Source organism: Nomascus leucogenys, chromosome 7b, assembly GCF_006542625.1.
Source record: "Nomascus leucogenys isolate Asia chromosome 7b, Asia_NLE_v1, whole genome shotgun sequence".
Lineage (NCBI taxonomy): Eukaryota > Metazoa > Chordata > Mammalia > Primates > Hylobatidae > Nomascus > Nomascus leucogenys.
The window spans coordinates 53,066,458-53,094,220 of record NC_044387.1 but is presented as its reverse complement, the minus strand read 5'-3'; the positions used below and the strand labels follow the sequence as shown (position 1 = coordinate 53,094,220).

The 27,763-nt window shown below is 42.9% G+C and overlaps 1 protein-coding gene across 1 annotated transcript in view; it reads right to left on the bottom strand.

The window, feature by feature from the left end:
- Positions 1 to 27,763, bottom strand: part of MYO18B (myosin XVIIIB) — a 269,290-nt gene that overhangs the window by 149,978 nt on the left and 91,549 nt on the right. The window contains exons 20-24 of the mRNA XM_030816000.1: positions 27,000 to 27,109; positions 11,278 to 11,343; positions 4,933 to 5,061; positions 3,035 to 3,178; positions 1,004 to 1,093 (exon numbers count right to left, since the gene is read on the bottom strand). Coding sequence (XP_030671860.1) covers positions 1,004 to 1,093; positions 3,035 to 3,178; positions 4,933 to 5,061; positions 11,278 to 11,343; positions 27,000 to 27,109 — 539 coding nt within the window. The remainder of the gene's footprint in view (positions 1 to 1,003; positions 1,094 to 3,034; positions 3,179 to 4,932; positions 5,062 to 11,277; positions 11,344 to 26,999; positions 27,110 to 27,763) is intronic.

Here is a 27,763-nt window from a genome sequence, read left to right as displayed (position 1 = left end):
TCTTGGGAGCTCCAGTTTTTAATATCACAAAACGTATTCACCTATTCTCCTATTAATAAGCTCCTATTTGAGTGTTTACTTTCCTGTGTTTACATTCCTTCAACAGGACAAAGGCTGTTGCTATGAATTTCCTGTATTTTCATATATTCATGGATAAGATTCTCTAGCATAAATACCTAGAGGTGGAATTGCCAGCCACAGGGCATGGACAGGTTCAATTTTCATAGATAATGACAAATTGTTCAAGAGTGATGAGATCAATTTATGATCCCACCAGCAGTAAATAAGAATTCCCACTGCCACACAGCCTTGCCAACATTTGGCTACATCACACTCTTCGATTTTTCCAATCTGATGTGTGAAACAGTACTTATTAAGGTGTTAATTTGCACTTCCTAATTGCTAATTAGGTTGAGTGTCTTTTCATCAGTTTATTGGCCATTTGAATTCTTGAACACTCGAACTCTTGAAACAAGAGTCCCTTCCTTGGGAACTACCCATTCGTATTATTGGCTCATATTTGTTTTTCCGTTCTTATTGGAGTGTTTGTCTTCTTCCAGTTGATTTGAGAAAGTTCTTTACGTATTATGGATACCCTTTTCCAGTTTGCAAATTTCTACTCCAAGTAAGTAATATACCTTCATTTTATGCCCTGATAAACAAAAGTTCATTATTTTAATATAGTCAAATTTATCATTTTTCCCTATGATTTGTGCTTTTGTGACTTGTTTAAGAAATTCTCCCCTTTTGAACCAGGTGACATGGGTTTGAATCTCAGTTACACTTGCTGGTTGTACAGCCTCGAGGAAGATACTTAATATCCCAGGGCCTCAATTTCCTCTACTGTAAAATGGGTTCAATAACAGCACGTGCCTTACAAGTAATTCTGGGGTGCTTGTAAAGCAATTAGTACACTTTCAGGCATATCATTGTTCTCCCCCTTAAACAGATCTCACATACATAAAGATCCCCCACAAGGACCCAAAAGGAGGGATGGGGATACCTTGCTTTCTAGCAGATCTGTGTTCTGCCGGAGTTCATTCCGCAACTTCTCTGATTTTTCTAGCTTCCGTCTTAGCGTTGTAAGCTCTTCCTACAAAAACAAACACATGAACAGAAACCATTCCAGACCAGAGATTTAAGTTCCACCTATGTTAGGAGTGAGCAAAGCACACCAAGTTTCAGTTAGAAGGAATAAACCTTAGCAATCTATTGCACAGAATGGTGACTATAACAAATAATGGTGCACTGTATATTTCAAAATTGCTTGTAAAAAGTAGGTTTTGGCTGGGTGCGGTGGCTCACACCTGTAATCCCAGCACTTTGGGAGGCCGAGGCGGGCGGATCACCTGAGGTCGGGAGTTCGAGACTAGCCTGACCAACATGGAGAAACCCCATCTCTACTAAAAATACAAAATTAGCCAGGCTTGGTGGTGCACGTCTGAGATCCCAGCTACTCAGGAGGCTGAGGCAGGAGATTCGCTTGAACCCGGGAGGTGGAGGTTGCAGTGAGCCGAGATAGCACCATTGCACTCCAGCCTGGGCAACAAGAGCAAGACTCCGTCTCAAAAACAAAAAGTAGATTTTAAGTGCTTTCGCCACAGAAAAAAATGATAAATGAAGTGATGGATTTGTTAATTAGCTTTGCTTAATCATTTCATATTGTAAACATATATCAAAACATCACATTATACCCCATAAATATGTACGATTACTCTTTGTAAATTAAAGATGAATTTTTTTTTAAAGAATGGTTGGGGAACACAGTGAGTAATTCAGCCAGCATCCATGAAGATACCCAGGTGCTAGGTTCCAACAAGAGACTTTTTTTTTTTTTTGAGATGGAGTCTTGCTCTGTCGCCCAGGCTGGAGTACAGTGGCGCAATCTCGGCTCACTGCAAGCTCCACCTCCTGGGTTCAGGCCATTCTCCTGCCTCAGCCTCCCGAGTAACTGGGACTACAGGCGCCCACCACCATGCCCGGCTCATTTTTTGTACTTTTAGTAGAAACGGGTTTTCACCGTGTTAGCCAGGATGGTCTCGATCTCCTGACCTCGTGATCCGCCCACCTCGTGATCCGCCCGCCTCGGCCTCCCAAAGTGCTGGGATTACAGGCGTGAGACACCGCGCCCGGCATTCAACAAGAGACTTTTTGTTTCACCACTTCGGAATGTCAATGTCTCTGTTCATACAAGTCCGGTCCAGCCCTGCCCAGTCTAGGGGCTGAACACAAATCATCAGAATGAGTCCCTTGCTTTGCCTGAGACTGGGTATGCCCAAGTGTGGACACCGTGCTCAGCACTTCATTCTCCAGGGACTGCCTTTCTGCCAGTGGCTCAACACTGTGCCTATGACAGCACCATTCAGAAGATGCTTCACTGCCCACCCACAGCAGGCAGGTGGAATGAACTATGGAGCAGACACACAAAGGAGGGCTATGCAGCCATAAAGAGTGCACAAGGAGGAGCTCCACAAGAATGGAAACGGCAAGATTTTCCGAATACATTTTAAGTAAAAAATACAAGTCGAAGAAGAGTATATATAGTATTCTACTTTTTATGTAAGAAATGTAAGAACTAAATGTGTGTGTATATTTACTAATTTTTGCAAAATAATAACAACAAAAAGCATGAGCCAGAAACCAATTGAAATAGTTATAAAAGATAGGTGGTGACAGGGAAGAATGACAGAAAAAGAGTGTTGTCTGAGAGGTAAAAAAAATAATAATAATAATAAAGGACTCAAAGACTCTGCCCATTGAGCTTCTCTGGGTTAAGTAGTGAGTGTTCATGAACCCCCAGGGTGGTAACAGCATCTCTCACCACCCACAGCCTAGACAGGAGCCGGGCATGGGACAGTGGATTATCTGCATTGATGGAGGCAGAGGAACATCTGGAAGGGGCATCAAGGCTGTTGGGCTGGGCATTCCTAGATTAAGAATGTTCAGGAATAGGGGCACAGGGTCCTGGATGCAAGCAGGAGGAGCGAGGTGTGGGGAGTAGCCACCCAGCACCCTGCCTGCCACATAGACTGACCTCCTTGGCTCGGAGCTGCTCATTTCCAATGGTGGCACTAAGTAGGGGCTGCAGGGAACCAAGGAGCTGCCACCATGGCCAGTCCTTGACTGCGAGGAACACAGCCACATTCTTCTGGATGCACTGTGCGGCCAGTCGGCGAATCTGCAGGGAAGGAGAACACAGACTGGAGTGTCCTTTCCAACCCAGGTGAGGATAAAGGAAGGAGAGGAGGCAGAGGGTAGCAAAGGGGCTGGAGGAAGTGGAGTTATTTCCCGGTGGAAGGGACTGGATACCTTAAAACACACACACACACACACACACACACACACAGGCTTCCTTTCTTGTAGTCTTTTTGATATGTCAGGCTCTCTGCATCAAACATTATGTCATAATTTAGTCTTGCACGGCCAAATAATAATAGGAGAAAGAGCAAAAGAAACTATACAATAGGTTACATCTTACATGAGAATTTGGTTTAAAGGTCATCATGCGAGGCAAAAACTGCCACTGAAAAATCTCTAAAATTGCCCACAAATAACAATGTCCAAGATTATGTTATTAGCTTATATTGAAGGGAGATCATTTTCACAGTGTATTTAAACAGTAATTTCATGCTTCTCAAACTTGAATATGCATCAGAATCCCCCGGAGAGCTTGTAAAACCCCAGATGGCTAGACGCCACCCCCAAAGGTGCTGATTCAGCCACTCTGGGATGGAGCCTGGAAATGTGCATTTCTAACAAATTCCTAGGTGATGCTGATGCTGCTGGTCTGGGACCGCAGTTTGAGAAGCACTGACCTGCTTCATTCTTATCACTGAGGGGAACCAGAACAGCATTGACTGGCAGACAGGCCAAGAGATGCTTTTCCCTCATCACCATCACAGCAGCTGATTCTTGTGCAGCAGACACTGAGCTTCCTAAGTGCTAGGCACTGCCCTGAGCACCTCACACACCTCAATCTGGTCCTCAGTATAGTCCTAGGAAGATCATGTTATTTTACGTATTTATAAATGGGGAAAGTGAAGTTCAGAGAGATAAAGTCACATGCCCAGTGTCACCCAGCTTCTCAGTGCCAGAGCAGGCTTGAACCCTTGCAGTCTGGCTGCAGAGTCCAGGCTCTGAAACTCTATTCCACATCATTCCAAGGTATGAGCTACTTGAGACAGAAGGCCAGTGGGGTTGCCCACAATATGTTCATTATTCGTGGTCTCATCTTTTTTCTCTTTCTGCCAAGTACATATACTTGAGTTTACAATTTCACATAAACTGGAGGCACATACAACAAGACTCCATTCTAGTAGTAGCAGTAATTAAGAATAACAATGCTAAGGTAATAGCAGCTAGAGTTTATTGAGCAATTACTATGTGCCATGTACTGTATTAAGTACACATCATTTCATCTCACCTTCACCCAGCTACTAAGATGTAGAGGTGGAATTCGAACATATATATTACTTGTTCCCAGAGCCGTGTGGTTTATCTCTCTATTGTGCAGCTACAGAGAGGAAATTCAGTCTCCAGAGATCTCTGAAGATGGTGACCCTAAATGGGTCAGTGCTTCAAGCTCGACTTGGCCTTTAGTCCCCAAAACCTCAGTGGCTGGGCCCTGGTCATGCCCTGTCTGCTGACGTGTGAAAGTGAATTCCTCCAGAAACAAGACAGGTTGAAATCATGAATTGGCCCATGAGGGCTTGAACAACCTCATGGCTACCTAGTGCAAGGCCGACCTCATGGATAATTTGATGTCAATGTCCCAGAAATAGTCATAACATCTTGCAAAGCCTCACTTAAAGTCTCACTGCTCAGGTTGGATCCTTGGACCAGGTGCACCGGTATCATCCTGAGAGACAGGCAGACCCTATGCCCGCTCCAGACCCATTGGATCAGACTCCTCATGCAAACAGCATGCAGTACCTTCAGCTTCTTGAATTCCTGGCGAGACAGAAAGCCCTTGCAAGCCGCCTGGAAGAGAACGATGCTCTGAGATACCAGCTTCTCTCGCTGCTTCTCAAGCCTGGAGATCACACCTGCCTTGAGAAAAACCTGGGGAGAGGCAAGGTTTTTTCAGGTGAGTCCTCTGCTGAAGAAGGTTGTCTACAATGGGGGGTGCTTGCAAATCAGACCCCACTTCTCTTACCCATCTGCAATATTTGTTGGCAGTTGCCCTTTAAGTGGGAGGTGGGGGAGTCTAAATTATCAAAGCATTTTGTCTGCTGATGGCTCCTCTCTCCCTTCCCCTAGGCCCTGGATACTCAGTGTGGCCCACGCACCAGCAGCATTGGCACCACCTGGGTGCTTGTTGGAAATGCAAAATCTCGCACTCCATTCCAGACCTGCTAAATCAGAACCTGCACTTTAACACAATCCCCTGGGGATTCCTGTGCACATTCCTTTGAGAAGCACAGCTAGGATGGACTTGCCTAAACTGTTCTGTGCACAGTCACCACCTGGAAAGTGCAGTACATGCAGATTCCCAGGCCCCAGGAAAGGCTGGGTTGCGGGTTTAGGGCCAGGCCTGGGAATGTGAATATTTTGGTTAAGCATCCACAGCAATCTGAGTGAAGCAGTGGCTTAGAAACAACTCACTCCAGCCAGGTGTGGTGGCTCATGCCTGTAATCCCAGCACTTTGGGAGGCTGAGGTGGGCGGATCACCTGAAGTCGGGAGTTCAAGACCAGCCTGACCAACATGGAGAAACTCCGTCTCTACTAAAAATACAAAATTAGCCAAGTGTGGTGGCGCATGCCTGTAATCCCAGCTACTCGAGAAGCTGAGGCAGGAGAATTGCTTGAACCCGGGAGGCAGAGGTTGTAGTGAGCCGAGATAGTGCCATTGCACTCCAGCCCGGGCAACAAGAACAAAACTCCGCCTCAAGAGAAAAAAAAAAAAAAAGAAAGAAAAAAGAAACATCTCAGTCCAGCCTCGTAAGGAGGGGCAGAGACAGTGGGGGAAGGGATGGCAGTCTTCTTGGTCTGGAGAGCATGGGGCTGGGCTGGTGCCACCCACGGAGGTGCTGAGGGATCTAGCAGAAAACAGCTCTCGGTACACGATTTCCAGGCCGTAGCTCATCAATAATGGATGATGGCCTCTGCAGCACTCTGATCAATGCCTCCTCGGCACCCCACAGAGCCACCTTCTAGTAGACTGCAGGGAACAGGAATGAGGGAAGCTAGGACCCCAGGACTGACTGTCAGCAAAAGATTAAGGCAGAGAGTCCTGGAGGTTTGAGTGAAATGCTTTTCTGTGAGAACCTGAAGCTTCTGGGCCAGGCCTGCTCCTGCCAATGCGCAAGGGTAGCTCTGGTTTGCTGTGGTCGTTTTCTCATCTTCCCAGAGGCAGAGGGAAAATGCTCTTATGGTGGGATTTGAGTCAGTGACAGGGGAAGGAGTCATTTTTCTGATGCACTTTCGCTGCTTATTTCTAAAAAGAGTCCCGTGTGTTTCTTTGTCACATGTGGTTTATAATCCCAGAGGGGGTTATCTGGAGACACTGGATAACTGTATTCATTGATGACATTATCAATTAATGGATAACATTTAGGGGGCACTTACTGTGTTTCGGAACTGGACTAAACAACCACTTGACATGCAGGTAAAATGCTTTACATGCCTAATCCTATATGGTAGTTATTATGATTCTCACATTTTATGGAGGAAAAAACTAAGGCTCAAAAGAAAAAAGGCATTTGCCCACGATCCTTTACAAGCAAGTGGCAACCCCAGGATTTATTTTCCTCTATCTGACTTCAGACAAGACTACAATTATCGCTGAATAGCATGAACATTTGCACGGCACCTACATTTTCCAAAGTGCTTTCTCCTAGGTCTCTTTTTAATACCCAAACAGCTTTATGAGGAATCTACTGGCTCAGGCAGGTTATGAAATGGACTCAAGTTTGCATAATCAGTTGCCAACAAAGCTGAGACCTGAGCCCAGAACTTCAGGTTTATTTCCTGCACCCATTCTCAATGTCTGTCAACATGAAGCTGCCTTTTCTCATTCATTATGACACAAGCACTTGAAGTGCGAGGTTCAATTGTAATTTGATTCCAGGTGGAACAAAGGGTCTCGATCGATTCTCCATTACCCTAAACCTATTTTTCGTAATGGAGACCACTCATCTCTGACCATCTTGCCCTACGCCTTTTCTCAATGGGAAAATAAAAATTAGCACACCCAATTGGTACTAACTCTGTTTCCTAACCCTCCATGGCTTTACAGAACACTTCCTATCAGACAGGGCCACCAAGACCATTAGTCTCGTTGAAATAAAGACACAATTGGCTCATTACCTATCAGATTGCTTCAATAATGACTATATTAATTTCACAAGCTAGTGAGTCCCAAAAGCTCCTATAAAAAAAAAAAATCAATGATCAAAGTTATGACAGCACCAGTTCTTATATTACAATAGATGGCGGGTGCTGCCAAAACCACTATTGATTATGAAGCTTTCATTAAAAAGATAATTGGAAACAACCATACACAGAATGGGAATAAGCCTTTGCAGAATCTTATCTCAATTTCTGGTTTTGTTTTTTGTTTTTTGTTTTTTTTTTTTTTGCCTTTTAAGAGCATATTGCCGACCAGAAGGCTGACTGCACGTGGAATCAACACCTTTCCCACAAATGCCATGGCCCTCGGCACAAACCTTGATAAGGCGCCAGAGGCTGAAAAATCACGAAGAAAAATCTAAATTATTTGCTTTTCATGGGTCCAGCAGCTTATCGGATGCAAACAGAGTGTAACATCCCCAAAGCCCCAACTTTAAGGAATCCACGGGGGACAATACCATGCAAACTGTTTTTCCTCTAACAATGCTGAAAGCCCAGGTTTTAAAAAAATCTGATATGGCAACAGCTTCCATCCCTATCTGGTACTGCCGAGGAATTAGCTCCTCTCCTCTTAGTCACTTTACAGATTAGAGGAGTTTAATTCTTTAAACATTAAAATGTTATCCTGTTTGATAAGCCTCTTGCCTCACTGACAAATGTATTCAGCAAGTAGTGACAGCCACCCCCTGTTAAATGACACTTTATGGATCCCCACAGCCATCTTGGGAGGTAGAAAGTAACGGCCCCATTTTACAGGTAACTGAGGCTCAGGGAAGTTAAACCAGTCACTCAAGATTCACACAGTTAGGAAGTGGTGGAGCCTGGGTGTGGACTGGGCCAGCCGATTCTCTTGACCCCTGCGCTTCATAGCCTCCTCCATTATTGCGTGCCAATCCTGCAATGCATAAGATGCTGCATCTGCCCTTAAAGGTCTCAGTATCCCCCAGCCTGGCCTCCAAAAGGACACATTGACCTTGATTTGCTCTTGACAGTTTCTCAGTCAATACCAAGTATTATTCAATAATAGTCATGTTTTATTATCTGAATGTTTAGGTGTACAGACTTCTTACTCCTGCCACTATAAACTGTGTGTAACGACTGTTTTCTTTCTTCTTCTGCAAGAGCTGCCATGATCACAGGCACTGATTTTCATATTTATGACATAACTGAGTCATTATCTAGACCAGTGGTTCTCAGACTTGAGAGTGCATTGGAATCACCTAGAGGGCTTGTTATACAGACTGCCAGCCCTGCCCCCCTCCAGAGTTTCTGATTTGCTAGGTCTAGGGTGTTTCTAGCAAGCTGTTGGGTGATGCTGATGCTGCTGGTCCAGGGCCCATACTTTGAGAACTGCTGGTCTAGAAGAATGAAGTTCCTGGAGCTGAAGAACAGTTCCCCAGATTCAGGATCATAAAGATCTATCTGTAAAGGATATGTTATGTACAGTCATGCACTGCGTAACGACATTTCAGTCAACAACAGACGCATATACAACAGTGAACCCATAACATTATAATACCATATTTTTACTCTACTTTTTCTATGTTTAAATACTCAGATCCTTACCCTACTTTTTCTATGTTTAAATACTCAGATCCTTACCATTGTATTACAGCTGCCTACAGTATTCAGTGCAGTCACATGCTGTACAGGTTTGTAGCTTAGGAGCAACAGGCTGTGCCATCTAACCCAGGTGTGTGGTAGGCTATCCCATCGTGTTTGTGTGAGTACACTCTGTGATGTTCCCACAATGAAGAAATTGCCTAACCACTCATTTCTCAGAATGTATCCCCATTGTTAAGCCACACGACTGTATTTGCATTCACAAACAATTGGACCCAGAGTGTATGGAAAAGACCCTGGCATTTGGACCAATGCAGGTTTGCGTGGAGTCTGAACCCTTGGCTATAGATAGGACCTTGAAAAGAGGCTTATTTCCCGGGTCACAGCTTCCTCAGTTGTAAAGCAGGAACACACTTGATATCTCACAGAAGACTGTGATTGAGGAGCAAAGAAGAACGTGAAGTTGCCTCACATAGTACCTGGCTTGCGTGGGAGTCCAGTAACTGACAGGTTTATTCTCTCTATTGAAAAAGCCTTCAAAGACTTGGGATGCTGCAACTCCTATCAGGAGAAATTATCTTGAGATCACAGCAGAATAATAGCTTCCACCATATGCCTTAGCAGGACCAAGAGGCCAGTGGGGAGACACTAGCGTGTTTAGGGTGGGCTGAGGGGTGGTAGCCAGTGTAGATGGCTGTGAGCCCCCTGAGGAAAGGACCGCTCTCAGGGATGCATATGACAGGGAGGGCTCCATGAAGTACAAATAGCCAATAATGCCACCCTGGTGGGCTCCTGGAGAGCAGAACCCTCCCAGCACCTCACATAGCTCCTGGAGGTGGAAGGCAATTGACAAAGTTTTCTTTTTTTTTTTTTTTTTTTTTTTTTTTGAGACGGAGTCTCACTCTGTCGCCCAGGCTGGAGTGCAGTGGCGCAATCTCGGCTCACTGCAAGCTCCGCCTCCCGGGTTTCCGCCATTCTCCCGCCTCAGCCTCTCCGAGTAGCTGGGACTACAGGCGCCCGCCACCACGCCCGGCTATTTTTTTTTTGTATTTTTAGTAGAGGCGGGGTTTCACTGTGGTCTCGATCTCCTGACCTCATGATCCGCCCGCCTCAGCCTCCCAAAGTGCTGGGATTACAAGCGTGAGCCACCGCACCTGGCCGACAAAGTTTTCTTAAATGGCATTAATCAACCAGTAAGTAACTAGGTGGGGAAATGTGTGGAGTAGTCTTTCTTTTGGTCTGTTCCTCTCCAATTTTCCTTCCCTCCCTCCCTCCTTCCTTCCTTTTTTTTTTTTCTGAGACAGAGTATCATTCTATTGCCCAGGCTGGAGTGCAATGGCACTATCTCAGCTCACTGCAACCTTCACCTCCCAGGTTCAAGCGATTCTCCTGCCTCAGCCTCCCAAGTAGCTGGAATTACAGGCACACACCACCACACCCAGATAATTTTTATATTTTTTGTAGATATGGGGGTTTCACCATGTTGGCCAGGCTGGTCTCGAACTCCTGACCTCAGGTGATCTGCCCACCTTGGCCTCCCAAAGTGCTAGAATTACAGGCATGAGCCAACACTCCTGGCCTCTAGTTTGTGTTTCTAAACTGTGTCCCTTTCCCCTGCCCCCACTCCTTGGTCCTTGAGTTTACAATCTCCGTGCCCCACTTCCCAAACTATAATCCATGGAACACTAGCTCCAGAAGATGGTACTGGGTATTCCACACAAACAAAAGGCTGAGGGTTCCACAGTCAAATAGTTTGAGAATCCCTAAATACCATGTTTCCCACCTTGAAAACTTCAGCATATACAAGCATATCGGGGAAGTGTGAAATTCTGTTCTAAACATCTGAGCATATTTGGAAGAGCTTTTGGCTCAATGCCAGTTTGGGAAAAGCTATTTCTGTCAACTTGAATAATCACAGGCTTTCTTCTCAAGCCCCTTCTTTCTTTTCCCTTACTGCTGCTCATCAGCTATGACTATAGCTGTGTTAGAGCTGGTTGCAAAGTAGAAGTTAAAAGGCTGTGAGTGAAGATGAGCAGTTCTTCTCAGGTTTTATGACAGCTCTTTCTGAGGCTCAGAAGGTCATCTTGAGGACCAGAATGCTAATTCTTCCAAACCACTTTGGGTCCCCAGGAGTGAAGCCTCCAAGAAATGGTATTTCCAAGTGTGATTTCAACCCCTATTATGACATTGTCTCTTCAGGACCTTGTAAGATAGGCAGGGCAGAAAATCATTAGCTCTGCTTTCAGTTTGGGAAAAAGGAGAGACGTACAGAGATAATGGACAACTGAGGTAGGATAAGAATCAGGTCATCTCTGGGTCCTGATCTGATGGGCAGAATGTTGTAAGAAAGCAGCTCTACTCACTTGGCTGTGCCCCACAGCCACCGCGTTCTTTTCCAGATCCAGGGTCTCCAGGAGCTCCTCCACGGCCTGGGGAGAAAAGAAGAGAGAAGTCAGAGAGCATAGAAGGTAGGAGGATCCTAAAGTGTAAAGTCAAGCTGGCTCGATCGCTGATGCGCCAGGACGGAGGATGACCCCACGTCTGTGAGCTTTGGCTAACAGAGTCCCACCTCACACAGGAAGGTGCAGATGCTGAGCACCTACTGTGTGCCATCCACTCTGCCTTCACACATACACCAATTTGTTTCATCCTCCTATTTTACAGAGCAGAAAACCAAAGATACAAAATGAAATAAAGGATGCAGCTGTTAGGGAAATCAGTACAGAGGTTCCTCAAATAATTAAACATAGAATTACCAGATGATCTGGCCATCCCACTTGTGTGTATATACGTAAATAAACTGAAATCAGGGTCTTGGCCGGGCGCGGTGGCTCGCGCCTGTAATCTCAGCACTTTGGGAGGCCGAGGGAGGCGGATCACGAGGTCAGGAGATCGAGACCATCCTGGCTAACACGGTGAAACCCCATCTCTACAAAATACAAAAAAATTAGCCGGGCATGGTGGCAGGCGCCTGTAGTCCCAGCTACTCGGGAGGCTGAGGCAGGAAAATGGCATGAACCTGGGAGGCAGAGCTTGCTGTGAGCCAAGATTGCTCCACTGCACTCCAGCCTGGGTGACAGAGCAAGACTCCATCTCAAAAAAAAAAAAAAAAAAAAAAAAGAAATCAGGGTCTCGAAGAGATATTTATACATTTGTGTTCATAGCAGCATTATACTCAATACCCAAAAGGTGGAAACAATCCAAATGTCCCTTGATGGATGAATGGATAAACATTATGTGGTCTATCCATACAATGGAATATTATTCAGCCTTAAAAAGGAAGGAAATTCTGACACATGCTACAACATGGATGAACCTCAAGGACATTATTCCAAGCCAAATAAGTCAGTCACAAAAGGACAAGCACTGCATGATTTCACTTATAAATGAGGTACTTAGAGTAACCAAATTCATGGAGACAGAATAAAGAATTACGGTAGCTAGGGGTTAGAGACGGGAAAATGAAGGCTCATTGTTTAATAGGTATAACGTTTCAGTTTTGCAAGAGGAAGAGCGTTGTGCAGATGGATGTTGTGATAGTTGCACCACATTGAGAATATACTTACTGTCACTGAACTGTATGCTTAAAATGGTTAAGATTAACTTTTATGTTATATATATTTTAATACATACACACAACAAAAACTAAATGAAGGGGCTTTTTTTCAAGATTACAAGTTTGCACACAGGGCAGAGACAGATTCCCATGAAGTTCTTTCTGGCCACAGCTATGTCTTGAACAGTACTGCATGCCTAGTAATTCACTAAGTCCTCCTGTGACAGCCTCCCCACTCTGTGCTTCTCTCATTGCTCTTGCTGGTGACTGCCTCACTCCCACAAATATTTGCTAAATAAATGACATGGTCAATAACCTCACCTGCCTGACCTACATTATGGCAGAGCAGCCTGTGTTTTCTGTACGCACTATAGTACTATTATTATTATTATAATTTTTTTTTTTGAGATGGAGTCTTGCTCTGTCGCCAGGCTGGGATTCTCCTGCCCCAGCCTCCCAAGTAGCTGGGACTACAGGCGTGTGCCACCATGCCCGGCTAATTTTTGTATTTTTCGTAGAGACGGGGTTTCACCATGTTAGCCAGGATGGTCTCCATCTCTCGACCTCATGATCCGCCTGCCTCAGCCTCCCAAAGTGCTGGGATTACAGGTGTGAGCCACTGTGCCCAGCCTATAGTACTGTTCTATACACATAGTAGGAGCCCAATAGATATGAGGACTGAATGAATAAACACCCAAACCAGAGAGATTTCATAGGGAGGAAAAGCAGCCCCATGTAGGAGAAACAATTTTACTCAAAGAGATTTCTGGATGCAGCATGGACCAATCGCCATTTAATGGAATCTTCCCCTTGTCAAATAGTGGTGCAGGCTTTGAAACAATCAGCCAGAGATTTGGACTCTCAGATAAACCCAGGTTGTGCCTGGTTGCTTAGTGACTGCCAATTCCCCTCCCACCCACCCTCATACCACCCCTCATTGGTCTTTCATTCACTGAAAATCAGAAAGTCTATTTTAAGAATAAACTGTCAGAAAAGTAATTGCAATGCTCAGGAAGCAAAAGGTATTATGAGGCTGGAGTAATTTAGTAAATGTGTTTCAATTCCATGGGTCAAAGACACGACAGAAAACTTCCTAAGATATAAAAGAAAAAAAAATCCTTATTAAAAGTCTAGTCCCAGACTGCAATCAGGAAGGAAGCTCTATCTTCCGACCTCCTGGAAGAACATTCCATGACACTCTTCCAAAATTTCAGTGGTTTCACTTATCACATTTTAGCCAAACATGTTCCAAGGGAGCTGTAGGTGGTAGAAATGAATAAAACCAATATATCCAAAATATAATGCCTTTTTTCTCTACACTAGAAGAAAAAAACAATAAAAAAAATTGACTGAAGATAAGATGGATGGATTTTTACAAGGAAATATATGACCAATGAAATTTTTCTAAGTGTACCTTGGAGGTAAAGTCTATGGCAGATGTTTTGGGGGGAAAAAAATCATGATCCAGAGTTAGATCCATCTGGGTTCAGATCTTGGTTTTATCACTCCATAAACTGTGTGGCCTTGGGGAAGTGCTTTACTCTGAGCCTCAGACTCCATTCAGAAAGATGGGGACAATAACGGCATCTGTTTCAGAAAATTCTGAGGCTGTGCTTGTGCAGGGCTACATAGCACCTGGCAATATAGTAAGCACTCAATAAATGTTAGGAGTTATTTCATCCTCGTAGTCACCTCTGTTTTGGTCAAAACCTTGGAACAGTGCTGCAAAACATGAATGAAGGCCCCCATTTCCAGATACGCTTCAAACCCTGCCAAAGCACGTGCTCAACCCACCATAACTGAGGCTCCTTCTCCTGCTCTTGGCTTTCTGAGAACTCTTTAGATGTCTATGTAGCTAAGAACGTTAGCCCTGACACAGATATTCTGTTCTGTTGATCTCACTTTGCATATAACAAAGCTTAGATTCAAACAGTGGCATGAGTGGGTAAGTGCGGGTATTAAAATATACAACTGACCCTCTTCTCCACCTTCAAAGTGGTGAGAATATTCCCTGACTGAACCATACAGCAATTCAGAGAATTAATTGAAACTATATGAAAAGGACTTTATAAATTACTTTGCACTTAAATGCTGTTATTTTTATCCCCATTTAACATTACAATTAGATTGAACCATACGAAACTGCCATTGGTTTAGGTCAAATATCAATCACTTCATTTAGTTCAACATAATGTAATCATTATCCAACAACCAGTTGGTGGAAAAAGACACAGGAAGGATCCAAGTGACTGTTAAGAAATTCCTCCTTGTCCTGGGTCTTTATGGAATCACCTCTTCCATGTACTGGAATTGCCCACGTAATTGAAACTTATCCTTTGCAGCATAAAATGCTGCTTTTTCCTGAGTCAAATGTGGCCATTTTGCTCCAAGAAAACACAGTTTTCAGTCTGTTTTTGGGTCTGAGCCCTGCTCCAACTGCTTTACACATAACTTGTTTTGTTTCCAACTTTCTGCAGCAGTTACTAATTCATGTCCATTTTACAGAGAAAAAAAGCGAGGCCCAGTGCAATTAAATGACTTGGCAAAGCTCACGTGTTTAGGAAGTGATGGCAGGGGGTTTGAACCCAAGAAATCAGCTCCTGATCTTTTCTCCACCCTCCAACGCTGGGATCAGTTCCACCACTCACTAGCTGTGTGACCCTGAGCAAGCCTCTCCTCCTCTCTGGTCTTCAGTTTGCTTTCTCCAACATGGGGTAATCACGCCTGTCCCACAAGGATGCAGCGGAGATTTAATAACGTCATATAAGTAGCATGTAAGGGAGATATTTCCAGAATAGTGGAGGAAGAAGCTTAATAAATCCTCTCCCCTCCCCCCAAAACATGATAAATATGGATAAAATTTCCAACAACCACGAGTTCAATACTCTGGAAATTGGACAATGGGATACAACAAAATGAGAAGCATTTATTCAAGAAAACCTATTGGATCTCAGGTAGAAACAGTGAGAGTTTGTGGCAATATTGATTATAGGTTCTCCCACTCACCACCCACCCCAGCTCTGTCTCTCTCTGCAGTAGTTCTTCCAGGGTGAGGCAGCTGTGAAAAACAGCAGCTTTGCTTCCAGAAGGGGCTCACCTGTATGGAGCAAAGCACGGAAAAAATCCACACCTGGGAGCATTGTCAGAAACAGTAGCAATTTTGGCAGGAAACAAATGAGGAAGGCCGACGGCACAGCTAAGCCTAAGGTTGTTGTCCTGATTGAGGCAAGCACTGGACCTTAAACAAGCCAGAAAATTTAACAGGAGATACAGGAAATAGGACAGCCACAGTGGGCTTGATAAGTTCCCACATATTCCTGGATCCAGGCTAAACACAAGAACAAGAGAGACTGGAAAAGGCCCTGACTATCTACATATCCCTATTTATTTGAACATGAAGCCATGTGTACAGGCAGAAACTATGTGAAAGGGCCAAACAGAATGTATGATGCACAACTGGGAACTGCCTGAATGCTGAATACATTTCCCAACCCCCACATGGATCCAACAGGAAAATGGAAAAGCCTCAAATATTCAAGATGTTTGATAACAACCTCTGCTGACTCCAAGCTATGCAGACACAGGAGCAACTCCTGGGAAGTCAGATTTAAAATAAAGACACAAGTTTTTAAAAATTGGGCAGAGATATCAGTGGTCCCACACCATGAGGAGACAGATTCCGTAATTTTAGTCAAGACAAGTTATAATACTAAATGATTAAGAAAAGATCAGAATGAAGAGTTGCTATAATGTATCATCTAAGATGTCTAGTCTTCAGCAAAAATTACAGGATGTGCAATAAACGTAAAATTATGATCCAAACTAAGGGTGAAGGGAAACAGTAGAAAGTATCTTTGTGGGTTCAGAATTTGGACTTAACAGCCAAAGACTTCGAAACTGCTATTGTAAATATGTTCAAAGAACTAAAAGAAACAATGCTTAATGAATTAAAGGACAGTGTAATAATAATGACTCCTTAAATAAAAAATATCAATAACAAGATAGAAATTATTTTTAAAAGATCCAAATGGAACTTCTTCATTTGAAAAGTAAATTAACCGAAATGATAAATTCACCAAAGGGACTCAACAATAGATCTGAGATGTCAGATGAACGGGTCAGCAAACTTGAAAACAGATCAATAGAAACTATCCAACTGGAAGAACAGAGAGAAATAGGAAGGAGGACAAATAAATAGAGCCTCAGAGACATGTATGGCAAATCAAGCATGCCAATAGATGCATAATAGGAGTCTCAGAAGAAGAGGAGAAAGACAAAGATTTTAAAAGTATGAAAAATGATGGCTAGAAACTTCCCAAATTTGACACCCCCCCCCAAAAAAAAGTCTATGCATCCTAGCAGGTCATTGAATTCCAAATAGAATAAACACAAAGAAGCCACCCCAAGATTTATTATAAACTATTGAAAATCTTGAAAGCAGAAAGAGAGGAATAACTTATTGTGTAAAGGGAAGCATCAAAACAATTAGTGGCTGACTTATCTTCAGAGACAATGAAGTCCAGAATGCAGTGAGATTACATGTTAGAAGTGCTGAAAGGAAAAAACATACATGTCAATCAGGAATTCCGTATCTGGCAAAATTATTCTTCAAAAATGAAGGTGAAGTAAGGACCTTCTCAGGTAAACAAAGGCTGAGAGAACTTATTGCTATGAGACCTGCCTTACTGTTTCACTTATATTAAAGGAAGTCCTTCAGGATGAAAGGTATCATATCACACGTAATTCAAATACTTAAGGACTAAAGAGCATGGGAAAACAAAAACACATAGGAAAATGTAAAAATCTTCATTTTTTTTCTTTGCTTCCCTTAACTTACCTAAAAGACATAAGATTAAATAAAAGAAAATCATAAAGCTTTATTGTTGATTTTTTAACATACATAGTGATCTGCAGTTATCCCTCGGTATCCATGGAGAATTGGTTCCAGGACCCCCAAAGGGTACCAAAATCTGCAGATGCATGAGTCCTTTATATAAAATGGCACAGTATTTACAAATAACCTACTCATATCCTTCTGTATACTTTATCTCGAGATTACTTATAATACCTAATAGAATGTAAAATGCCATACAGATAGTTATTATATTGTATTGTTTAGGGAACCGTGACAAGAAAATAAGTCTGTATATGTTCAGTACAGACACAACCATCCTTTTTTTTTCCAAATATTTTCAGTCAGTTGTTGGTTCAATTCATGGATGTAGAACCCACAGATACATATGGAGGGTAGACTGTGTATTACAATAGTATCACTAAGGTAGGAGGAAGACGTGAGCTATGTTGGAGCAAAGGTTCTATATTTTCCCAGAATTAATTTTTATAAGCACACCTTGAACACTCTCCTAGATATATAATATTAGGCCATAAAACAAGTCTCAACAAAACAAACAAACAAAAATAAATTTAAAAGTACTGAAATCATATAACATATGTTCTCAAACTAAAATGGAATTAAATTAGAAACCAACAAGAAAAAAGGTGAGAAAGTTCCAAATATGTAGAAATTAATACACTTCTTAATAAACAATGGGCCAAAGAAGAAATCACACTAGGAATTAGAAAATATCTTGAACTAAATGAAAATTTTTATGTCATGCAGCCAAAGTAGTACTTTGAGGAAAATGTATGCTTTAACTATGTATATTGGAAAAAGAGAAGGATTTTGAATCAATAATTTGAGCAAGATTTCATGTTAATAAACCAGGAAAGGTAGAGAAAACTAAAATCAAGTGAAAGGAAGGAAGTAATATAGAGTGGAAATCAATAGAAGACAATAGAACCAAAGAAAACAGAAAAACAACAGAGAAAAAATCAGTGAACTCAAAAGTTTGTCCTTTGAAAAGACAAAATTAATGAAGTTTATTTACACTGACCAAGGAATAAAGAGGCAGAAAGAAAGAGATGCTACTAATTAGCACAGTCAGACCAATAGAATCAATTTAGATTACGAAAATAAACTCTTTATTTATGGACAATAAATGTTTGACAAAGGTTCCAACACAATTCACTGGGAGAAATGATAATAGTCTTTCCAACAAATGGTACTGGGAAAATTGAATATCCATATGCAAAAAGATGAATATAGGCATGTATGTTACACCGTACACAAAATTAACTCACAATAGATCAAATGTCTACACAGAGGAGCTAAAACCACAAATCTTGTAGTGGAAAATGGGAGAATATCTCTGTAACCGAGGGGTAGGTAAAGAGTTCTCAGATATGAAAAAAGCACCAGTCACTTAAAAAATTAGTAAACTGAACTTCATAAAAATCTCTGTGCATCATTATGAAAATGAAAAGACAAGCCACAGGCTGGAAGAAAAGATTTTCAAAGATACATCTAATAAATAATTATGTCTAGAACAAATAAAGTACTACAACTCTATAAGATAAACAGCCTAATTAAAATGGGCAAAAAAAAAATAGAGATTTCACAAAAAAAAGGAGATAAAATGGCTACTAGGCACAGGAAAAAAAAAAAAAGTCAACATCATTAGGGAAAATGCAAATTAAAACCACAATGAGATGCCGCTTTGCACACAACAGAATGGCTTGAATCAAAAAGGCAAACAATTCCAAGTATTGATAAGGATAGAAAATGAAACCCTCATACATTGCCAGTGAGGATGATCAATGGTAGAGCCACTTTGAAAAATAACGTGACAGCTTCTTTAAAAGTTATATTTAAAAGTTAAACATAAATTTACCATAGAACCTAGCAATTCTCCTCCAAGAATGCACCCAAAAGAAGTAGAAACATGTTTCTATGCAAAGACTGATATGCAAATGTTCACAACATCCTTTTTCATAATAGTCAGAAAATCAAAAACTATCCAAATGTAGTTTAGAGATGATCAGTTGATTAAATATCTATGACTATTAATCAAAAAATATTTTATCTTAATTATTTGAGGTTTTTAAGGTAAATATTAAAGCCTTCATTGTATAGAAGGGCCATTAAAATCCATAGAAATAGTAAAATTACTATTTTTACAACAAAATCATAATTGATTACATTTATTATTTACTCTGTGTATATGAAAGTCACCATGTCAATATCTTAAATTGCTCAATCCTCCTATCAAGAGTATGAGAAACTATTAGCATGCCATTTTAAGATAATAAAACTAAGTCAAAGAAGGGCTGAGTAACTTGTCAAATGTCACACAGCCAGTGAGCAGATTAGACACAGTATGTGCTCAGAAAGCCTGACTCCAGAGTCTGTATCCTTAACCTGTTAAGCTATCCCACTTCGAATTCACAACTAGTAAGATTCATTCAATGGAGCACCCCAGGAATTGAGTATAGATGGGTCATCATCTTCACTGTAAGTCAACATTACACCTCAGCAAACATGGCTCTTGGCAAACCTGAGAGCTCTCCACCTTAAGTAGGAAAATTCCGATAGCCTGTGTCAAATTGAGCCCATATTTTGGGGTCTAACTGATTTCAGTCACATCCAACCCACAGCCCCCAGTTAGAGTTCCATTGTTTCCTAGAATTTTGCAAAGAGCTTTCTCTCCAATGTTCAAGAAGAGTGTACCCAAAAAGCATATGGGCTGACATCTCACATTTGGCTGTATATGCCAGACAGGCAGACAGACTCCAGAAATAATGAAGAGCCATAGCTGCAAAGTGCTTCCCCGACTCACTCCTCAATGAACAGTTTGATATGAAGAATCTGTGTCTATGGAATAGGATGCTCATCCTGTGAACCATTTGGCTGCCGTTCATATAGCACCTGCCCCCATGAAGCCCACACCATGGTCCAATGGCTTCCATATGTTGAGCTCCTACAATGTACCAGACACTTTGCTATGCCATACTATATGTTGCCTATGGTCATACAGCTATCAAGTATCAAGGGTGTGGATTCATAGAGAGAGATATGGAAGAAAACACAATTTGAACTCAAGTCTGACTAAATCACATACTTTAACCATTGAACCTCTCACACAAGTGGCCAAATCATTCCATAAGGGTGCTAACTGTGTCTGTTTTTTCACTATTTATGCTCAAGCCTATAAATGAAATGCCTGGAAAAAGGCAGAAACTATCCAAAAACCAAATGCATATGCACATGCCAATGTAACTGGGTTGATTAGAATTGAGTGGAAAACATGTAAAATAATTAAACGATAGGCCCAGCTCGCAGTGCATGGTGGTTCACACCTGTAATCCCATCACTTTGGTAGACCAAGGTGGTTGGATCATCTGAAGTCAGGAGTTCAAGACCAGCCTGGCCAACATGGTGAAACCAGGTCTCTACAAAAATACTAAAATTAGCCTGGCGTGGTGGCACATGCCTGTAGTCCCAGCTACTCAAGAGGCTAAGGCAGGAGAATCGCTTGAACCCAGGAGGCAGAGGTTGCAGTGAGCCAAGACAGCACCACTGCACTCCAGCCTGGGAAACAGAGCGAGACTCCGTCTCAAAAAAACAAACAAAAAAATAGACCCAAACTGGAGGGAGACAGCAAGGTGAACAAGAAAGGGATGATGAATAAATTTCAGGAGCGAAGATGGTGGGAGCCCCTGAATAATTATTCAGCACCTAGAGAGCAGACAGCTTCCTCCCTGGCCATGGGCTCATAAGGGTTTCTTCCCAGCAGATGAAGACTCTTGAGATGAATTCACAGGAAACTGGGAGTGTCCACCAGGGTGCGAGACAGAATAACAGTGGCTGCCTTTGAAAAGATGGATTGACAGCCCTTAATTATGTTCTTCAGATCAAGTCCTCAGAGACAGATTTTGCCAGCTAAAATCAATCAACACTGTAGACATTTTGCGGGGAGGAGGGCACGCCCAAGGGTTTCCTCACATCGATCAGACAGACTTGGCAACTCCCGCTTCAGCAGCAGAAAAATGGAAGGGAACAGAATCTGGGACGTAGCCAAGGGGAGCTGAAAGAGCGCCCTCACTGACCTGCCTGAGATTCCACCCTTGTATTCACTCTATGTAGGCTTTGGTGTAGGTTAAAGCATCATCTAACCAGAGGGGGTAGCCTGGGAGACAGGAATGGAACTGAAGATGATTACAGGGAGAAGACAGGGTCATTTGGGAGGCTTCAGTATGTGCCTAGGTGTCTAGAGGAGACAGGGGACTCTGGAATAGCCAGAGGTCAGCTTGAGGACACTGCTTCCTAGAGAGGACCATGGAATGGGCAGCATGGACTTCGCTTCCTTCATAATTTTGCTGAAGCCAGTCCAAGTCACAAAGATCAGGTCTGCTATGCCACGCCCCTGCTGAAACCCTTCAGAGGAGCATCACTGAACACCTGATGAAGCCCAGACTCTCTAGCTTGGCTAACAAGAACCCAGAATTTGCTTCTGTCAAACTCCTCAGCCCCTTTACTTGGCACTTGGCATCTTTTATGCTCCAGCACCGTGAAACTATCTATGCACCTCCGTGACTCCAGATCTTTGCAATCCTGTACCCAACATGAGAATGTCCTGTAACCTTTCTCCTACTCAGTTCCTCCAGAGTGTTTCACAAACCTCATCTCAAGTACCACCTACTTCTGAGATGTCTTCCCTGAGTGCCCCACTCTCACCTCCCTTGGAAACATCAAATGTTTTAGTGGCATCTCCTGGGGTGTCCCGAAGCCAGCTCTGTATGGAAGTTGCTGGTGCCTAGCACAGGATCTGGTTAAAAGCAGGCACTTGGTTAAAGTTGGATGAAATTAATGATAATTATTTAAAGCTAATATCCATGAATGGCATGTCCTGTAATGAACTGCACTAAATACTTTGCCTGCCCTCAGAGGGCTTCTATTCAAGTCCTGTGTGAACATGAAAAGATGCTCAACACCCCTAATCATGAGGGAAATGCAAATCAAAACCACATTGAGACACCATCTCACACCCATTAGCATGGCAACTATCAAAAAAAAAACAAAACAAAAACAAAAAATAACACATTGGCAAGAATGTGGAGAAATTGCCATCCATGTGCAGTATTGGTGGGAATGCAAAATGGTACAGCTGCTATGAAAAACTGTATGGCAGCTCATCAAAAAATGTAAAATAGAATTACCATATGATCCAGCTATTCCACTTCTGGGTATATACCCCAAGAAACTGAAAGCAGGGTCTCACCAGGGCCTACTGGAGGGTAAAGAGTGGGAGGAGGGTGAGGACCGAAAAACTACCTATTGTGTACCATGCTTATTACCTGGCTGGTGAACTTATCTGTACACGAAACCCTTGTAACATGAAATTTACCTAGATAATAAACCTGCATGTGTACCTCCCCTGAACCTAAAACAAGAGTTCAAAAAAAAAAAAGAAAGTAGGGTCTTGAAGAGATATTTGTACATTCAACCCAGCAACCCCATTACTGAGCATATAGCTAAAGGAATAGAAATCCTTCTATTATAAAGACACATGCACATGTATGCTCATTGCAGCACAATTTGCAACAGTGAAGACATAGAATCACCCTAAATGCCGATCAGTGATAAACCAGATAAAGAAAATGTGGTACACAGACACTATGGAATACTATGCAGTCACAAAAAAAGAATGAGGGCCAGGCGTGGTGGCTCAGGCCTGTAATCCCAGCACTTTGGGAGGCCGAGGCGGGTGGATCATGAGGTCAGGAGATCAAGACCATCCTGGCTAACATGGTGAATCTCCGTCTCTACTAAAAATACAAAAAATTAGCCAGGCATGGTGGCGGGAGCCTATAGTCCCAGCTACTCGGGAGGCTGAGGCAGGAGAATGGCGTGAACCCAGGAGGCAGAGCTTGCAGTGAGCCGAGATCGTGCCACCGCACTCCAGCCTGGGCAACAGAGCAAGACTCCATCTCAAAAAAAAAAAAAAAAAAAAAAGATGAGATGACGTCCTTTGCAGAAACATGAATGGAGCTGCAGGCCATTATCCTTAGCAAACTAATGCAGGAACAGAAAACCAAATACCACTCATAAATGGGAGCTAAATGATAACAGCAAACGGACACATAGAGGGGAACACCACACGCTGGTGCCTGTTGGAGGGGAAGGATGGGAGGAGGGAGAGAATCAGGAAAAATAGCTAATGGGCTAATGGGTACTAGGCTTAACACCTGGGTGATGAAATAATCTGTACAACAAACCCCCATGACACAAGTTTGTTACAACAAACCTGCATGTGAACCCCAGAACTTAAAAGTTAAAAAGGAAACATGGAATCAACCCAAACATCCACTGACAGTCGAATGGACAGGTAAAATAAGGTATATACATCCACAATGGAATATTTTTCAGACTCAGGAAGGAAATTCTGACACACGCCACAACATGAATGAACCTTGAGGACATTATGCAAAGTGAAATTAACCAGTCACGAAAGGACATATGCGGCATGATTCTACTTCTGTGATGGACTTAGAATAGTCAGATTTATAGAGACAGAAAGTAGAATGATGATGGCCAGAGCCTGAGGGGAGGACGAATCGGGAATTATTGTTTAATGGGTACCAACTTTCAATTTTGCAAAATGAAAAAGTTATGGAGATGAATAGTGCTTATTGTTGCTCAAAAATATGAATGTACTTAATACCACTGATCAATACACTTAAAAATGGTTATGGTGGTAACGTTTATGCTATGTGTATTTTACCATAATTTTTTTTAAGCCCTATGTCAGGAATCTGAGAGCCTGAGTTCAAATCCCTGCTCTACTACTACCTGGCTGGGTGGTCATGGCCTCAGCTGCCTACGCTGTGAAATGAGGATGATTCCCAGAGTGGGAAGGCTTTATATTTTGAATACTGTCTTAGCTCATGGTTCTGTAACCTTTTCATAGTATATCTGATATTTTGTAATGAGAGTTTATGCATCTGTGATAAAAGACATATGCTATTTTTGTTTCAGGAACACAATATATCCATCGGGTACCCACCAAATGAGAGTACTTCATTGGGTAACAGTCTTGGCATGAAACACCAACATTCAGACCCCACATGTTAGACCCACAGGGGACTTCACCAAGACCCATTTTACACCCTGACAATGAATCCCCTCTGCTGCCGTCTAGTGTCTAATGACAATATTGACCTTTTCTAGCTGTCAACCTTGTCTTATTAAATCCTGAGGTCTTAACTGCTTTGCACACAGAAACTGATAGTTTGCCCACCCGAGCACGTGTTCATGTATAATTCATGGCATATCATGTGGCCTGGCAAATGAATATTTATCAGTTTTTTCATAAGAGGCAGGATGGTGTTTCTTTTCGTTGCTACCAAAATTCTATGCTGCAGCAAATAAAATTTGTGAGCAAATAAAAAAAGAATAAGAAGCAGCAAAAATTCCCAACCAAGTCCATTCTCCTTGTAATTTTCCATTTTCTGAGGCCTCTAGCGTGTATGGAGGTGGTTTTGGTTTGGCTACAACAGAGAACTGCTGACTCATTCAGAATAGAAACACTTCCATATGCTACACCCTTTGCCTCCACAAAAAACTCCCCCACACCTGACTCCTGCTCCATTTTCAACCACAGAGGAGCCCAAGACCCTCTCAGTGGCTCCATTCAGCCCCTCTGAATGAAGTCAAATTTTGAGAGACCAAGAATAAGGAACCCCTGAATGAAGACTGGTACAGAGTGATTGATGGCACTACGTCAGGCAGAATTTCATGGCTTCCAAAATGGGCCACTACCCAGAGAAGGGATAGCCCTCTGCCACAGACATCTGGGGGTGATGTCCCCTCTATAGTGAGTTAGGAGGACCCTGCAGAAGGCATTGCCTTGTCTACTGAAAGTGGCCTGTGCCCTGGTGCCCACTGCAAAACAAGAAGACACCTAAGAATTGTGACTGTTTACATCTAGTCTTCTGACTCATTCATTGAGGACTGCAGTGCTGATGATCTCAGGCACACACAGGCACATGCAGTTGCAACAGGATTGTGAACACATGGTCTGTGCAGCTTGTGTGTCATCACCCTGGATTTGAAAGAGGATGATGATATTGATGGTGCTGCTGCTGATGTTGATGATGGTGGTTAATGTATATTGAGCCCTTACTATGTCCCAGGCCCTGTGTAAGCTACATGAACTACACTATTACATGCTATCCTCAGAACACTCCATTGAGTTTCATGGAGTACTCTTTCATCTTGCTATTCAGATCCCAGCTCAGCTATCATCCTCCATCACATCCGCTTGTTTAATTAGTTTTTGTAGCACTTATCCTGAAATTATGTGGATCCCCTATATATTTTCTGCATTGTGGTCCTTCCCACTTTACAGATGAGGAAACTGAGGCAGAAAGATGACATAACCAGTTTACATTCACACAGCCCCAGCTGGGAATCAAATTCAAGTCGGTTTGAACTACCTCCCTTTATGAACTATGCTCTTTAAACTATCCTCCCCTGGAATTGAGAAACTTGAGTCCAAGGAGCAAACCCACAAATGCCTGGCTATGTGGCCTCGGGAGTGCCACTTCATCTTAAGAAACGTGGTGTTCTCTTTTGTAAATGGGGTGTAATAGCTCTTCTTTTTGCAGGGCTGTTAGGAAGATGAAATAGGGCTTTGCAAATTCTAACAAGCTCTCTAATCATTGATAAGCCTGTGGCCATTCTCAAGAGAAACATTTGCTGAAAGTTTGGCACTGGAAGTAGACATGAGATTCCATGAGTTTATGGCGTAGTTGGAGAAAGAAGACACACAGGGACAAAAATACGAAGTTAGGTTTGGGTATTCATTCATTCATTAACTCAACAAAAAAATTATTGAGCTCTTGCCGGAAGCCAGAAAACATACAGGAGATTTACATTATTCCAGATAAGTGCTACATAAACATCAAAACAAGAGGATGTGATGGAGAATGGTATCTGAGCTGGGATCTGAATAGCAAGATGACACCAGCCATGCAAAGATTCAGGGAATGAGTGCTCCAGGCAGAGAAAACAGCTCGTGCAAAGGCCCTAAGGAGTGATGTTCATTAGAATTTTCAAACATGGGGCCTGATGTAAATATTTCCTAAACATTTTGGACCCTGAAGCCCTCTTTTCATAGACCACCCCAGGGTGCTGGTGCTGAATGGAACACACTTTGCAAATGATGACTTTTCACCTTGCTAGGGTCCCTTTTAGCTGGGATGCTCTCTTATCATGACTCTATTCTTATTCTTTTCCTAAAGTTCCTTATATAGGGGTCAGAAGGGGCATTCTGGGCTGAGTCGGGTCCCAAATGACATTGTTGTGGGGGTTTGGTCTAGAGCAAGGATTTGAGTGAAACCTCATGCTGCCCTCAGCACTGCACCCAAGGTCCTGCTTTCAGATTCCAGCTGGTCCAGATGCCCCCTGGGGCAATCCCTTATGGAACACAAGCCCACTGGACCTCAGTCAAACTCATGTTGCCCAGGCTGGTCTTGAACTTCTGGACTCAAGCGATCCACCCACCTGGGTATCCCAAAGCACTGAGATTACAGGCATGAGCCACTCACCATGCCCAGCCTTGGAACATATCCAATAACCAACATATCCGTATCTGGGGCCTTCACCCCTCTCGCATGTGCTCCACCTACCTTCCTTTCATCTATTCCCTCGGAGGTCGACATGAGCTTCTTCAGGAGTGGAGGGTCCAGCACCTGGAATTGCCGGCGGAAGTGAGTGAGCCCCATGTGGTCAGCATAGCCTAGGGAGGTAGGGGCAGGCAGGAGAAGAGCACAGAGTCCAGATGAGAAGACCCAGCCCAGTTCCCTAAACCCCTAGACAAGAGTTCAGGGTCCTGCTTCCCAGCCTGGCTACTAACTTGCTGCATGGACTCATCTCTTGGGACCTCAGTTTCTCCATTTGTTAATTTAACAGACTATATTTGATTGGCACTTCCCAGAGGTGTTCCTGAGAACACAAACCCTATAAAATGCTCCACGGAAAGTTTGAAAAAGCTGCACACTCATCTGCCTCTTGCAAGGTCCACGAGCCATGTCAGCATCCAAGTCAAAGGCTCTGAGAACTCATGCAGGGGAGATGCCTGATAAGCCATGAGTTTCCCAACGTTAGGCCAGAGTTTCCCAAACCTGTTTGACAAAGGAAAGTGTTTTGTCTAACACGTATTACCACCCCATACGCTGTAGGTAAAGCATGCTGCATTGGGCAGTATCTAAGGGCATTTGTAAGTCTACCATGCAGGGTGGACACAACTGCATCATTCTATGTGGGGAAATGGGAAGAGAAGGGGCGGGCACCTGAAAAGCTATTGGGAGAAAATGGCATTAGATTCAGTTTTTGAAGAAGCCATAGGGTTTTCCAAAAGAACTTGGTATGGAAGAGCCCCCTCTAGGCAGAG